Raw genomic sequence first — 17,326 nt, 5'->3', positions numbered from 1 at the left:
TATGGATCATTTGAGAGGTCGGGGTTGGACTTTGTGGGACCACTCCCTCGCTCACCTCAAGGCAAGCATTATTTATTGGTGGCCACAAATTATGCGACTCGATGGGCAGAGGCCAAGGCCACAGTCAATAGCGAGGCAAGCACAGTTGCAAAATTTCTCTTTGATCAAATTTGTTCACGCTTTGGTTGTCCTTTGGAAATTCTCACTGATGGAGGAACCTCTTTTAGAAATGAACTAATTAAAGATGTGGTGCATAAGCTAAAGATAAATCATAGCATGTCCACGCCATACTATCCCCAATGTAATGGCTTGGTTGAGAAAACAAATGGATTGTTGTGCAACAATGGGAAAGCTTGTTGACACCAAGAAAAGGCATTGGGATAGGCACTTGACAGAAGTTTTATGGGCTTATAGAACCACACATAAGCTAGCTATTGGGTTTACACCATTGGGTTTACACCATTTCAACTAGTGTATGGAATAGAAGCCATTTTACCCATTGAATTGGAGATACATAGTCTTCGCACAGTTGTTGCAAGAATAGGAGGACAGGAGGATGCCTATGCTCAACGCTTGGTAAAGCTAGAAGCCTTGGATGAATGCAGATTACAGGCCTTACAAAACTTGAAATTTTCTCAAAAAAGGCACAAGGCCCGTTTTGACACCAAATTACGCAAGAAGAAAGATATTGCAGAAGGAGATTTGGTAATGAGATTTGATATCCGTCTCGACAAGCGGCTAGACAAAAAGTTTATCGGTCGATGGGAGGGACCATATCGAGTCAAAAAGAAGTTCACGAATGGAACCTATCAGCTTGAGGAGGTTGATGGCATGGTGATACCCGGACGCACTAATGAGTATCGCCTTAAATTCTTCTATGCTCGACCACCTTGAGGACCAGCAGACCCTCTTTGTACTAGAGAGGATCTGCTGGGGGGGGAAAGATGTGACGCCAAAAATGGATATTTTTAATTTGGCATTGGTATCGTTTTTCTCTATGTTTGATAAGAGTTTGAGTATCAAGTGATAGCCTACGCGTCTCTCACTTATTTCTATTTTCTATGATATTGTATGGGATGGAGAGGATGAGTGGAATGGCTCATTGTAAATACCATAGGTATGAATTATAAATACCTTGGTATGGGGAGAGAGTTATTTGTATATGGGATATTATGGAGTTTTTTAGAAAATAGGAAGAGTGAGTCATATAAAAAGGTGGGCTCATGTCCATGTGTTCCAATAATATAAGAGAGGCCACATGCCAAGCGTGTGGAAGGCATGTGGACGAGTGTGAAGTCAAGAGGAATCCTCTAGAACTCCTATGTGGAATAAGGAGGATGTGGACATGTGAAAAAGAGAGGGTCCCTATGGGCTCCATGTGGGGAGACTCTTGACTTTCTCAATATTTTAAGAGTCTTGAGCATCTTGTGATGGGACACATGGCAAGAGTAGCCAAAAAGGCCATGGATGGTGACATACGTGCTTATGTGATTGATGGGGAAAGGAATCTACAGGCAGCAATTGTAAATGGGTGAAGGAGGGTAACAAAATCTCTATAAAAGGAGCCCTCCTCTCCCTTGTTCATCAATCTCTTCCACCATTAGGCCTCATGTTGCTGTAGCTCTAGTTTCCCCAAGCCTCTTCCATGAGCCTTCTCTCTCTCTTGTAGATATTCTCTTATGTAGACTCTTGAGTCCATCTCTCTCTAGTTTATTCTCTCTCTATGAGTAGTCTTGGAGCTTCCGCTCCCTCTTGTATGTATGAAACCTCTTCTTCTCCCTTGTGTTTGTAGTGTTGGAGTGGATTCTCACTCTATTTGTAATGAAGGTCACTTCAGGTTCTCTCTCTCTTGAGTATCTCTTCCATTTTCTTTCTTTCAAAGCCTTAAAAGTTCTTTCTATTCGGCTGCTCACTGTGCACACATGGTCCATCTGTTTCCCGAGCCACCATGCAAACTTCTTCCCCTTTTCTAGGCGAAATCTATGAGGGGTGGATCGTTGATGAAGGTGGAGTCTTGAGGGAGCATCCTGCTCAGGCGAAATTAGCATGGGTGGAGGGCTGTTTTTATGACAGTTTTTACCCCCGTCTAGTAAACTATCCATAACTTTTTGGTCGCTTCTTTGTTTCTTATGAAACATATATCAGCGCGAAGCTCTCTTTAAGGCGCATGTCTCTAGGTGCTTAGATCTTGAATCAGATACTGCTGCAAAATGTTATGAGTCTCTGTGTCTGACAGTCTGTTTTCATGACAGTTTTTATCCCCTTCCAGTAAACTGTCCATATCTCTTCAACCGTCTGTCTGTTTTCAATGAAACTTATATCAGCGCGAAGCCCATATTAAGGTGTATCTCTTTGTGTGCTTGAATCTTTAATATCATGTCTCTACTGGAAGTTATAGGCCTCTGTGTCTAATGACAGTTTGTAGAGTGTTTTGAGCTAAGTGTAAAGGTGTCTATAAAGGAGATGCAATGTTTCCTCGGAATCTACCCATCCGACCTAATCAGCCCCTTCAAACTTCTCGATATATATCAGTTCATGTCATGTTGAGCGGCAAGATCTTCTTTCAATAACGTATCGCTCTTCTCTTTGGCGCAGACCGGCTCGCTGAGATTATGGCCTCTGCTGAGATCCTTTCCTTCTCCCTATGCTTGATTACAACATCACTTGAGATGTTACCATTTTCATTCTCATCTGAGGGAGGAAAGTATGGTGTGGTATCTTGGCATAAAAGCTTCTTTCTAATGTCCCATTCTCAATGATAAATATCTTTGTCAGTCAGTTCGAAAGCAGCAGGAAGTGAAGAGGTGCGTGAAGTTTATTACCCCCAACTTCATGTCACAATACTCCACCGCTAAAGACTGCGACCAGGTACTATCGAAGAAGCCCCCTCTTGGCATGAACCACCTCAATACCTTCATTGGAAACCAGATACTGTTGCTCCCAAGCCACATGTGCTACATACACTCCTCTGGTCTGGTACTGGTACAACAGTCCAACTGCTGGTATTGGACATTACTCCAATAAAAGATACTGAAACACTAATCCAACTGATACTGCCCCTGGTGCAAGGTCAACTTCCTTGCATGGGCACCTGTAGCTTAGAGCTTTGAAGCCCCCTCTTAAGTCCAAATTGATACACTATCACCAAATTGATGAACTTCAGTGCTCCAATGACAATGGGCATAGAACAACTCACAAGGATCAATTGACTGTGTCTAGATTCCCACACTGGCAATCTGCTGACCCATCCAGATTTCCAGCAACTCATCAGACAATAGCTGCAGTAGAACACTAGGAGACCCCCTCTGGATTTGCTAGGTCATAACGTCCAAACAAAATACAAACTGATAACATACAGCCACCCGGGTCCGCGGGAACAACTCCTCGTGGCTCAAGGTCTTGCCTGAAAACCTGCCTCAATCACAGACTCCACCATCACTACACCTGTCTGGCAGGTACCGCTTCCACAAACAAGCAAGCAATCCTCCTTCTAGATCCAAAGGGAAAGCTCGTTTATCTTCCTTAACTGTGCTCCTCGAGTGATTAATCACGTGAAGCACATGATGGTGGCCAAGAGTATCTGGGAGCACTTGGCATCCCTGTACAATCAAACCTCTCCCATGAAGAGGGTTTCCGTGGAAGTCCAAATGAGATTGTTGGATCTCCATAAGTCTTCATCGATGTGGAAGCACATCAACTAGTTATATGAACTTCAACAGAGATCCTCCAAGTGAGGAAGCAGATATCATTCGAAAACATGGCCATAACTCTACTATCCAAAAGTTCTAGCATGATAGACTGGGTTATTTGCCAAGTTTATACTGCTCATGTTGTCATAATAAATGACAACTACAACCCAGTTTCTTACCTTTTTCTTCTCCAGTGATATTAAACAAAAAGAAAGATGATACTTTTCGCCTTTGTATAGATTACAGAGCATTGAATAATATCACTATTAAGCACAGGTATCTGATGGTTCGGATCGATGATTTGCTAGATGCGTTACATGGGGCCATAATTTTCAGTAAGATAGATCTTAAGAATGGCTACCATCAGATCTGTATTAGAGCCGAGGATGTACATAAGACTGCTTTTAGAAGCAGGTTTGGACATTATGAGTTTTTGGTAATGCCATTTAGACTTACGAATGCTCCAGCTACATTCGTCATGCTTATGAACGATTTACTACCCCTATATATCAGAAAGTTTGTAGTACATTTTATAGACGATATTCTTGTATTCAGCAAAAGTATTGCTGAGCATTACGAACACTTAAGAATAGTGTTCAATACTTTGAGAAAAGCTAGTCTTTATGTAAATAAAAAGAAAACTGTACTGTGTATGGTAAGACTTGAATATTTAGGATTCATAATTACTCCTGAGGGGGTAGAAATGGATCCAAAGAAAGTGGTTGCGATTCTGACTTGGCCAATCCCTCAGAGTTTGACCGCTTTGCGATCATTCTTAGGATTTGTCCAATTTTATCGAAGACATATCAAAGATATTCTGAAATAGTATCGCCAATGACTGATCTGACCTAAGATAAAGTACCTTTTATATGGGGACAGAATCAACAAGAGAGTTTTAACACCATAAAATAAGCTGTGGTCTCAGGACCGGTGTTAAAAATAGTTGATCCCCAAAAACCATTTTTCCTTGAAACCGATGCAAGTGGCATTGCGGTAGGAGCAGTTTTCCTTCAAGAGGAAAGGCCAGTAGCCTTTGAAAGCAAGAAGCTTTCTCCCTCTCAACGAAATTGGCCAACTCATGAATTAGAGTTGTATGTTGTTGTCCATGCTCTGAAAACATGGAGACATTATTTGTATGGGTCAGAGTTTTATGTTGACGTTGATCATGATACTCTGAAACATTTTTGTAAACAACCTGACTTGAGAAGCTGCCAAGCTAGGTGGGCAGAACTCATGTAGGAGTTTAACTTGACGATTCGGTACCGAAGAGGGAAGGATAATAAAGTTGCTGATGCGTTGTCACGCATTATGCATAATATGAGTTGCACGGTATTAGAAAGTGCTCTAATGACCGCGATAAGAGAAACTCAAAATATGACGAGTTTATCCAAAGCCTTTGGCCTAAGGCTCATGTATTTAAACTCGGGGAAAAGGGTGACTTGGCATCCAGAAAAGGCCAAACTTATGCAAGATATACCATAAGAGATGGTATGCTGAAAAGAAATAGCAAGGTAGTAGTACCTAATCAGAATGATCTCAGGCAGAGAGTCATTCAACAATGCCATGATAGCTCATGTGTGGGACATCCAGGAGTCGAGAAGACATATGATCTCGTGAAGCGAGATTTCTTTTGGCCAAAGATGAAAAAGCATATTCATGAATATGTGACATGACGTTTTTTGTGTCAGGTAAGTAAGGCAGAACGGGTGAAGCCACCCGGACTTTTACAACCTTTGGAAACACCACTAGGTAGGTGGGAGAGCATTTCCATGGACTTTATTGTAGGTCTGCCTACGACACAAGGTGGATATGATTCTATCCTTGTGATAGTTGATCGTCTTACCAAGATGGCTCACTTCATTCCAACTAGAGAGTCTGTTAGTGCCTCGCAAGTGGCGGATTTGTTTATTAAACATATATTTCGTTTGCATGGATTACTCAAATCCATAGTGTCAGACAGGGATGCCAAATTTACCAGTCATTTTTGGACTGCAGTGTTTGAGACACTAAGGACTGAGTTGGGAATGAGTAGTGGGGATCATCCAGAAACAAATGGTCAGACGGAAAGAATCAACCAAATTTTAGAGGATATGCTTAGAGCATATGTATCATTGAGGCAACATACATGGGACAAGCGGTTGCCACTGTTAAAATTTGCCTACAATGATAGAAAACATTCCTCTACAGGGCTCAGTCCGTTTGAGCTGAATTATGCTTATAGACTAGTGAATCCAACTACAGTTAGAGTACCTCAGAAAGTGCCTAGTGCCCCGAGCTTTGTGGTTCATGACCTCGGAAGGGTCAGTCGACATTTTCCTTTAAAGGATCAATGTTTGTATTATATTTGTTTGGACTTTACGTAAATGATAAAAAAGGAATCAAAGTTAAGGTCCTTGGTGAGGATGATATGGCACTAGACTAGGTGGATCTAAGGCTAAGGGGTCTAAATGCATTAAATGTACCAAGTAGCAAATGATTTCAATGATATCCCAAGAGAGGGGTAAATGATGCATTTAGGAGGTACCCTAAAATATAGACATGTGGCATACTAGATCTATCTAGGGAATTGGGGCTTGTTGGGATTTTGCAAGCTGGAGCTTTTACGTAAAAATGGAGATTCTGTGAGCTTGCTACCATCAAGGATTGGCTGGGAGGAAAATATGTGTCTATGCCCGTGATTGTAAAGAGAAAGATAGGCCTTTGAATGGTTAGTCATAATACCCTGCAGCTACTGTTACAGGTGCTTTGCCTCCTACGCAGGAGCAGATTGAGTGGGATGGTCGTGATGCCAAAGCTCATGCCTTGATTGCTCTTTCAATGAAATGGGTTATTATCCCCCACATCCAGTCTTGCAAGACAGCTAAGCAAGCATGGGATCAGCTTGCATCTTTGTATCTGGTGCGGAATGAGGTGAGGGTTGGCTATCTCCACACGCAGTTGAAAGATTTGAAGCTTAATGAGGGTGGTAACATGGATGCCTATCTCACTAATGTGAAGGATTGAAAGAGCAGTTGGCCAACATTGATGAGATTATGCCTGTTTCTCAGCTTGTTTCTAATACCCTTGATGGGTTGCCTGATTCTTATCAAGGCATTGCTACTACATTGAGGTTGGTTGCAGGGGGGTAATGCCAATCATTTCTCATTTGACCTGCTGGTTGCTCTTCTTCTTCAGTAGGAGAAAAGTCGTGCGAATCGCAATGCTTCTATGGCTAGTGATCAAGTCTTTGCTGCTCAGCACAAACACAAAGGAAAAGGCAAGGTTTCAGCTGGTAAACCCCCTCATTTCCATGCTGATCATTCGCATGGTGCCTCTTCTTCAAGGAATAATAAAAAGAAGAAGAGACGTAACTATTGCAGGAAACATGGGCATGATATTTCTGAATGCAGAAAGCGCATTGCAGAAGAAAGACTCTGGTCTTGCAGTATCTGGTTCTTCTAATGCAGGTCGACATGAGTTAACTAATTTTGCACAAGACCAGCATTGAGCTTTTTTGGTTACATGTCTGTATAATCCTGATGTTCATGATGCCTGCATGGCAGTTTCAGATGTTTATGATGCCTGGTTCTTTGATAGTGGTGCTAGCAAGCACATCACTTCCTACCGGAAGTTATTCAGCTCACTAGAGCATACATCTAAGGGGGGCAGTGTCACATGTGCCAATAATGCATCATATACCGTGAAAGGTATTGGGCAAGTTGCTCTTACTTCTGTCTTTGGTGGTATTGTCACTCTAGAGAAAGTGCTTTATATTCCACGCATTTGCAAGAACCTCATTTCTATTTCAGCCATAGCTACATGTGGCTTTCGGGTTCTTTTTGATGGTGTTAGATGTGCCACTATGATGCTTCACATGCCTTTACCATGATCTTGACTGGCACATTGACTAGAGGTCTTTATAGACTTGATGCATATGACAGGTGTTTGGATGATGCTGCACTTGTAGATGCACATGCCTTTGCTCTTGATTCTACCATGGCAGATAGCCATTTGTGGCATGAGAGGTTTGGAAGCCTCAAAGTTGGAGCTTTGGTGAAGTTATATAAGGATGGTACGGTTGTTAATCTTTCCAAAATGCATATGCCTTCAAAGCATGTTTGTGAACCATGCTTGCTTGGTAAGATGCACGTGTCGCGTTTCCCAAGGATGGGAGAGTTGGTGCCTCACGTAAGCTTTATCTGGTTCATAGTGATGTTTGTGGACCCATGAGGGTTGCAGCTCTTGGGGGATTCTATTATTTTGTTACTTTAATTGATGACTTCACCAGGTACACTTGGATTTTCGCCTTGAAATCCAAATTTGAAATTTCTTCATGCTTCCAGCATTTTATTGCCTTGGCTGAGAATGAGAGTGGGCTGCACATTGCTCACCTTAATACTGGCAGGGGGGGTGAATACATGTCAAAGGAGTTTGCTGTTTTTTTGACTTCACGTGGCATACATCATCGATGCACGGTGCCTGATACTCCTCAACAAAATCCCGTGGCTGAGCAGAAGAATAGGTCAGTGATGGAGATGGCCAGGTGCATGTTGAAAGGCAAACATTTGCTTAACAAGTTGTGGTTGGATGCCGTCATATGTGCTAATTACTTTTTCAGCAGATGTCCCACAAAGGCATTGCAGACTATCACACCTTATGAGGCTTGGACGGGTCATAAGCCTTGCATTTCTCACATGAGAACTTTTGGATGCTTGGGCTATGCTCATGTGCCTTCCCAGACACGCACCGAGTTAGATGATAAAGCTGTCAAGTGCATTTTTATTGGGTATAGCTCAGAGAGCAAGGGCTATAAGCTCTATCAGCCCCGCACGGGCAAGTGTTTTGTTAGTCGGAATGTTGTGTTTGATGAATCTACCACTATGCCTTTGTTGGACTGTAAAAAACAGCTCGTTGTTGATGCCCTAGATATTTTTGACAGCTTGATGCCTTTGTTTCCATCCAATGCTCGGGATGATGTTTCATCTGAGGTTGTACCTCCTCCATCTGTTGGTCATTTGCAGCCATCTCATTGATCAGGACCATTTGCACAAGGCTTTTCACCAAGAAAGAGCTGAAACCCAAGAGCCCAAAAAGGTCCCCTGTTGGCTGCTTGACACATTAAAAAACAGCAAACAAGATACTCCTCTGCCAGCCCGTACTACATCAGCTGTCCGGAAAGAGCATGCTAGTTTTGTTGCTTATGCATTGGTTGCTACATCATGCAATGAAGAGCCCTTATGTCATCAAGATGCCTTTTAGAATGATTGTTGGTTGAAGGCTATGCAAGCTGAATTGGATTCTATCCATCAGAATAACACTTGGGAGTTGTGTAATTTGCTTCTTGGCAAGAATGCCATTGGAACGAAGTGGGTTTATAAAATTAAACGGAAAGCTGATGGTTCAGTGGACCGTTACAAGGCCCGTCTTGTTCCTAAGGGCTATGCTCAGCAGCAAGGCATTGACTTTGAGGAAACTTTTGCTCCCACTTCCAAGATCACTACTATTTGCATTGTTATTGCCTTTGCTGCCCAATTTCATTGGGAGGTACATCAGCTTGATATCAAGACAACTTTCCTGCATGGGCATTTGCAGGAAGAGGTCTATGTTTCCCAACCTCCTGGCTTTGAGGTTGAAGGTTCTGAAAGCAAGGTATGCCGCTTGAACAAAGCCCTTTATGAATTGAAGCAGGTGCCTCGGGCTTGGTACTCCAGGATTCATACTCATTTGCTCACAATTGGCTTTTAGAACAAGCCTACAGAGGCTACTCTTTACATCTGCAAGCGTGGGAAGATTTGCTGATTTTAGTCCTTTATGTGGATGACATGCTTGTGACTTGGACACATGCTCTGGAGAAGACATTTACTATGTCTGATCTTGGTCTTTTGCACTACTATCTGGGCATCCAATTTGCTAGCAATGAGGGGGGTATTTTGATGTCACAATCCAAGTACATGGACAGCTTTTGCAGCGTTTTCAGTTTGAGGATTGCAAGTCAGTATCCACACCATTAGAGCCTGGTTTTCACTTCTCTTCTGAGGATGGCAGCGGTATATGTGATGTCACTCTCTATCAGCAGGCTGTTGGTTGTTTGATTTACCTATGCCATCATACGATACTTGATCTATAGTATGCTGTCTCACAATTGAGCATATGTATGCACAGCCCATCTATGCACCATTGGCATGCCGTGAAGCGTGTCTTCAAATATATCAAAGGCACTCAGCATTTAGGCCTTCTTTATGGAGCTGATACTTCACTTGTCATGCATGAATTCACTGATAGTGATTGGGCTGGTTGTTCGGACACTCGTATGTCACATAGTGGCAATTGTTTCATGCTTGGTACTTCATGCGTTTCTTGGTTCAGCAAGAAGCAGAGTAGAGGTTCTACTTCTACTTGTGAAGCTGAGTACAGAGCAGCCTTTACAGCTACAGTGGAGTGTGTTTGGCTTCGGAAGGTACTTGCGGATCTTTATGCATATCAGACTGCTCCTTTCGTCATCTTCACTGATAGTAAGAGTGCTTTGGCTATCGCACGGAATCTTGTTTTCCATGCTCGCACAAAGCATATTGAGGTTCACTATCACTATGTCAGAGAGCAATTATCAACAGGTGATATTCAGTTGTCTTATGTTCCCATTGAAGACAACTTGGCAGATCTATTTACGAAGGCTCTACCTCGACCTAAGTTTGAGGCTTTTCGGCAAGCTTTAAACTCTGTACCTTTTGTAACTTGATCTGTTGTACTCTGTACAGTCATAGGTTGCTATATCCCTACAAGATGAACATGTGCAACCATGACATTAGATATTCAAGTATCCTGAGCCATGTCCAGGATACTTCAGCCCATACCAGGAAGGGGGGTTTGTAGGCCATTCTATGGGCTATCCATAGGTGCCACTTATTCCTTGGTGTGTGCCATGTAGGCCTAGTTATAGTTAGTTAGTATATGTATTACCTAGGTTAGTTAGGACACTTAGTCCAGTTAGGGAATTTAGCCCTAGGGTTTTGTCATATTGGCTCACTCTTGAGCCTCCACTTGTTGTAGTAGCATTTTCAATACAGCATCTCGTTTTTGCTCTTCCATCACTCATTTTTGGGCTCCCATTTTCCAACAGTTTGCTTGTTGCAATGAAATACCCACCAACCAAAACCTTAGAAATTATTGCAATAAGTTTCTTTCCATCCTTGATCATGTGCATTGCAATTTGTTTCATATTACAAAATTGATAAACAATAACCCTTTCACTTGCATCACACACGGACAAATCTTATCTACCTGTGACTTTTGTGATAGAATCTTGACCACCTATCAAGAACCATATTTCCAATGATTCCAACTTTCATTTTAAAATGAATCTCCTTATACCAATTATCTTTGATACCAATTGGAGAACTCCTCTCATATTTTCCATAAATATATGGTTAGAATGGGATTTTGTCTTTGTGAAGGTTATATCTTATTGTGCAGTTTTATCTCTTTGAACTATACAATTTTCTTGCAATTAATGAAAGGATTTTGATAACTCATGTCTTCCTTTTGTTTATTCTAGATATGAGAAGGAGATTACACATCCTTTGCAGAATTTATTGGGTGGGGAGCTCTTTCGAGCAATGCTTATTCAGGTACTTGCTGTACTCTAATGTTTTACTTCTCAAAATTCTACCATTGTACGTTGGAGAGTATAATGAAGAAGCTCTATTTGTTGGCACCCTTCACGTTGTTTCCTTTTTGTATGGCAATAGTTCAAACTTGATCTTTGGTGATATGCCAAGGAAATTGCTAAGTGGGTTCTCCCCCGAGATCTTGATTATTGCATTCTATTTTCTGCTCAAGACACTTGTAAACACACACCCTTGCTCTACAATGATAGTAAAGCAGCATGCATTTTATCTGAAGATATATTGGATCAATGGACTTAATATCGTTCGGTGAGAGAGTGATGTCCTCTTAGTGCTTTACTTTATGCAATAGCCACTGTTCGGATGCTTTGCTCTATGGATCATCTTGTGGACCCTTGATGTCTTACATGGTTTGGAGATACAAGGAAGCCCATGATTACGCAAGCTTATGCTGATGATTTATTTTTTACTCCAATGAACACAAAATGTGATCTTTCGCAAATCATGGCTGCTTTATCCTTATATGGAATAGCTGTTGGCTTGTAGGTAAACTCTCAAAAGTCCAAAGCTTCTGCCTTTGCATGCTAAGGATTTGCATAGCTCACTGTGGCTGGGGAAAATTGTCTTGTCTAACCAGCTTGTTCGGCATCATGGTTATCCTTTGGGTGGACCATCACTCACCGTCAGCAAACAAATTGGGTACTTGCAAAGCTCAGGAAGAAACTTGAATATTGGAAGCTAGCTACTTGGCCTCTTCATGTTTGACTCAGAATTGTGCAATCCATTTTGGTGGCCTATATTCAAATTGATGATGTTTGACAAAATTTTTTTTACTTCTTTCATGTCCACTCTTATGGAGACTTTTTGGTGTTCGAAGCATTGCCGTAAGAGTATCAGATTTCTCTCCATGGAGCATTTCTATTTCCCAATGATGCATGGTGGCTTGAACATATTAAATATTCATATGTCATAAGAGAAAAATCATTCTGTAATTTTTGCAAGGTGATCAGCCTTGGGCTGCCATGATGACCATTGCTTTTGGGCACTGACATCCCGCTCCATGGGATTTCATTGGGCTATATTGATGGCAAGATTGCTACATGTTGATGACATAGTCCTTATATCATCTTTAGTGGAGGGGCTACAGAGACATCTAGAGGCCCTAGAGGTGTTTTATAGAGAGAGAGAGACCCGACAGTCAACCTCGGGAAGACCAAGGTTATAGTCTTCAACGCCTCACGCGCAGTGCTCCGTCAACTCAGCTTCACTTCTCGTGGCGAGTTAGTGCAGATAGTGCAGTCCTACACATATTTAGGAGCAATCTTCACAGGACCCATTTTCATGATGACCCCTGCAGCCCAGGCACGACTCAAACGAGGGCAGAGTGCTATGGCTCGGCTAGAGAGAGAGTGCTTCTAGGCACACTGCCAAGACCCACCAATGAAGGGATGGCTTTTCGACACACGTGACACTATTGCGACCAACTGCTATGTATGCAACACCCTTCTGGGGGAGTGATATATCGACAATCGAGTGGAGGAAATTTGAGCGGCTATAGGTATCCAAGATGATTCAGAGTAAGCCCTCAGTTCCACATGAGATAGTATAGGTAGAGTTCTCCATGACTCCTCTACAGATTGATGCCATCTTTTAGATAGTGATATTCATCCACAGAGTCTGGGACTTACCTCGATGGAGACTACAGAGACTGACCCTGGAGTCATCTAGACGACTAGCAGAGAGTGGAGCAGACACATGGTATGCATGGATATCCACATGGTTTGCCATGCACGGTTTTCAGATGGACAGGCTCCCCCCTTTTCAGTACAGCATGGATGCACCCTTTGGTCGATCCCGCGAGACGAGATTAATTGTATCATACGGTTAGATCTGCTCTAGCTCCATACATCTTGGACTTTGGGGGGGGGGGGCTCCCCACCAAGTCTCAGTTCTATCACGACCACTTCCTGATAGTATCGGAAGAGGGATTCATCATGAGACCCCTGTATCTCAAGGATAAAGGAGTCTGGCACGCACTAAGGATCACCATTGGACAGATGCGTGTTTCATCTCATTAGTTGAGGATTGAGAGGGGGAGAGCAACATGGATACCGAGAGAGCGACGGCTCTGTATGTTATGCACATTGGGAGTGGTCGAGACAGAGGAGCATTTTCTATGTGCCTACCAGCCTATTATGAGATTAGGGGTCGATACCATTGCCTCTATCTAGAGGGAAGCAGCTTCGGCCCACTCTCACAACCGATCCACTTCCATAACCAAGTCTACATTGGCCTATATCTACTTGAGATGCGCCAACAGAGGGAGACTCTACTACGACAGATAAGAGAGCAGTAGGAGGTGACCAGATCATAGTGTATTGAGGTTGATAGAGCATGACGACATGTCATAGACTTTATGCATTTGAGTCAGCTGCAAGACACAACGAGATGGAGGAGGAGATAGCTGAAATGCAGGCAGCATGGATTGTTGAGAGAGGGATGCAGAGACCACGCGGCATGGAGAGCGATTAGAGCACACTCTATTGAGGTCTAGCCTATCACAACTTTCCTGAGGGAGACCGCGTGAGACGAGGGGTCAATCACTGTGAACATAGCCCAATGGGCTCAGCGATCGAGAAGATCACGCCCCCCCCACCACCACAGCGTGAGACATCTCGACAAACACAGATCCGAGACATTTTCATTGCTCACAGATTAGCCACCATGGTGCCGCGCTTCGGTTTTTGAGTCCTGGCTCTTAGCCTACTTCAACTAGTCTCTGATTTATATGTGATTTTTGCTCGAGCTATTGAGCTCTGTAGATTAGCACTAAGCAAGGGCCCTAATGCGTCCTTTCCTCTAGCCCACTGAGGCTTGTATGAGTTTCTCTTTTTGGTGTACATTTTTGGTGTACATTGTACTTTTTTCTATAGGCCTGAGAGGCCTCCTGCAAACATTAGTACATCTCTCTCTCTCTCTCTCTCTCTCTCTCTCTCTTTCCCCCTTTCCTTTTAGCAGGGCCTAGGCCTTTTAAATATAAGTGCCTCATCCATGGACGTAGGTTGTAGCAATAATGTCATTGGTCGATTTGTCTTGATCTTTGTCTTGTATTTTGTTTTGGCTTAAGATCCTGTGTTCCCTCAACTCCTATGTGAGCTGCCTGATACTCTGTTACGTGAGCTCACTCACACACTTATGAACTCACAGAGAGTAACATCTAATATTATGACACGTCCCCAGCACTCTTGAAAACCTCTGATCTGCAAGCAAACACAAGAACACACCAACATGAGGTAACTGAGCAGGCTGCTCACCACCCAACCATGGCATCTACGAGATGTGATCCCGAATCATGAGATGTCCCCTCCGAGCCACGAGCTGAGCTACTGGCACAAACTCCTAACCATATCCTAATTAGCCTGGTGTCCCATACCACCAGGTGGCGCTATGAAGCCTGGGATCTGTTGTTGGGCCTTGGGCTACGCTATGATGCAGGCGTGCGTCCGCGACTCAATCCAGGATCAAACCTAGCACCTGGGAACGAAACTTGCTCCCATCGACTCTCCCTGAGAACTGAACCTCTAGGCCCCTTATATAGACTCGGGCCCCTAGCGCCAAAAATAGCGAAGATCTCTAACTAGTTCGTACCCTTGCCACTCAACTCGAGAATCAAGCCTGCCTAGCTCTTAGCCTCCCCAGGCTACCTGAGCTAGTCTTGTGTACCCAATACATGTCGGATACCAATCTGTGCACATGACATACTTCCCCTCCTCAAAGAACTCACTCCTGAGTTCACTAAAAAACCCGAGAATGTCCTGTGGAGGTTTTGTAATGTCTCCCGTGTTGCATCCTCAACATGATCCTTCCACTTGATCTTGTATTCCGTGATAGTTCTATTACGAATCTATCTGTCACGAAATTCAAGAATACACTCAGGTTCGTGTGGAATAAAAGTCAAATCTGTAACTTCTATTATTTCTTGAGGAGAAACAAGTTGATCATCCGCACCCAATACTTCTTTCAGTCTACTGACATGAAATACTGGATGTACTTTAACATCAGGAGGCAATTCTAGTCGATATGCAACTGGTCCAATTCTTGTAATAACCTTGAACGGACCACAGTATTTGGGGGATAATTTCGGAACCAAACCAATACTCAGGTTCTTGGATTCCTTGGGAATTCGCAAATATATCATCGTTCCTTCAGAGAACTCTCTAGGTGAACGATGTCTATTAGCATAAAATCTGTCCCGATCTTGGGCACTTCTAATAGACTCTTTGGCAAATTGCAACATTTCCTGCATGTCTAGCAAGAAGGTCTTTGCAGCATCATTTTGGATTCCCTTTAACCCAACCATAACTGGTGACTTAGGTTGAAACCCGTACATAAGCTTAAAAGAACTGTAACCAGTACTCGAATGCTTTGCACTGTTATAAGCAAATTCTATCATAGGTAGATAATCTTCCCATGAAGACTGTCTCTTAGAAACATATTGCCAAATCATATCTCCAACCAATTGGTTGACCTTCTCTGTACTGCCATCGGATTGTGCGTGATCTGAGGAACTCATATTTAGAGTAGTTTCTAACTTCTCAAAAACAAGTGTCCAAAAGGTACTTGTAAACTTTGAGTCCCTGTCATTGACTATGTCAGAGGGCAAACCATACAGCTTAAACAAGTGGTCCACAAACTCGTGAGCCAGCTGAACAGCTGAAATAGTTGTTCTAGTAGGTAAGAATCGAGCCATTTTTGTCAGACGGTCGACCATGACCCAAATGGAGTCATGACCCTTGCGTGTTCGAGGCAAACCAGTAATAAATTCCATGGAAATACTTTCCCATTTATTACCTGGAATTTGCAATGGCTGTAATAAACCCGCGCTTCTAAGGCGTTCTGCCTTAGTAACCTGACAAACCCGGCAACCTACCACATAGTTTTCAATAAATGCACGCATCTTAGGCCAATAAAAGGTATGCTTCACAAGAGACAGAGTCCGATGTATACCCGGACGTCTAGCACTAGGAGCATCATGACACTCCCAGAGAATCTTGGATCAAAGTTCCAGAACATCTGGCACACAAATCTTTCCATTTCGGAACAGCAAGCCGTTCCTAATCATCCACTGACCTCCCGCTGCCTATACCGTAGGGGGCACAATCCCTGAGTCTTGGTCAACCATGGAGCTCCCATCCTGGACTTTCTGCCAATAAGAACTGAAATGACTATCAGTTGCGCAAAGCCCTCTCAAGGATTGAAATAGGTATGAGGATATTTCTGTAAATGACATAGCATTTACAACCCTGACTTGACTTAAGGCATCCGCCACACTATTCAACGAACCCTTGCAATAACGTATTTAAAAATCAAAATCTTGCATTAATTTTGCCCATCTAGCTTTCCGTCCCCTCAATTTAGACGCATCACATACATACTTGATTGACTGATGATCGGTCAATACAAGAAACTTCGAACCATACAAGTAGTATCTCCAAACCTTCAGGGCATACACGACTGCATAGAGTTCTTTTTCTAGTGTGGGCCAACGATATTGGGTATCGTCTAGCTTCTTACTCTCAAAAGCTACAGGTCTGCCCTCTTGGAATAAAGCTGCTCCAATCGCAAAATCACTCGCATCGGCCTCTAAAACATAAGGCCGGGTAGGATCGGGTAATGCAAGAACGGGTGTTTCCTTGATAGCTAACTTCAAGGTTTCAAAAGCCTTGTTCAATGCATCATTCCAAGAGATGGGCTGGGTAGACCTGCGTCCATGACACAATATGTTTGTCAGGATTGCCGTGATGTGTGAATAATCACGCACAGACTTCTGTAGAAATACCGTAAATCCTAGGAAAGAACGAAGTTGTTTCACAGTCTGAGGGATAGGCCATTCTAAAACCTTCTGGATACGATCCAGATCAATGCTAATACCTTCAGAAGAAATCTTGTGTCCTAAGTAAATGATCTCCTTCATAAAGAAGTCACATTTACTCATCTTGGCATAGAGCTTATGCTATCTTAGAATAACTAAGACAA

The 17,326-nt window shown here is 42.9% G+C and overlaps 1 protein-coding gene across 2 annotated transcripts in view; it reads left to right on the top strand.

Annotated features, from left to right (window-relative positions):
* Positions 1 to 17,326, top strand: part of DGS1 (dgd1 suppressor 1) — a 72,402-nt gene that overhangs the window by 40,546 nt on the left and 14,530 nt on the right. For both annotated transcript variants that reach the window (XM_087380377.1, XM_087380378.1), the window contains exon 9: positions 11,221 to 11,293. In XM_087380377.1, coding sequence (XP_087236503.1) covers positions 11,221 to 11,293 — 73 coding nt within the window. The remainder of the gene's footprint in view (positions 1 to 11,220; positions 11,294 to 17,326) is intronic.

Source organism: Dipteris shenzhenensis, chromosome 10, assembly GCF_047967505.1.
Source record: "Dipteris shenzhenensis isolate YYH24624 ecotype China chromosome 10, Dip_SZ_1.0, whole genome shotgun sequence".
Taxonomy (NCBI): Eukaryota; Viridiplantae; Streptophyta; class Polypodiopsida; order Gleicheniales; family Dipteridaceae; genus Dipteris; species Dipteris shenzhenensis.
This window is presented reverse-complemented; position numbering and strand designations above follow the sequence as displayed.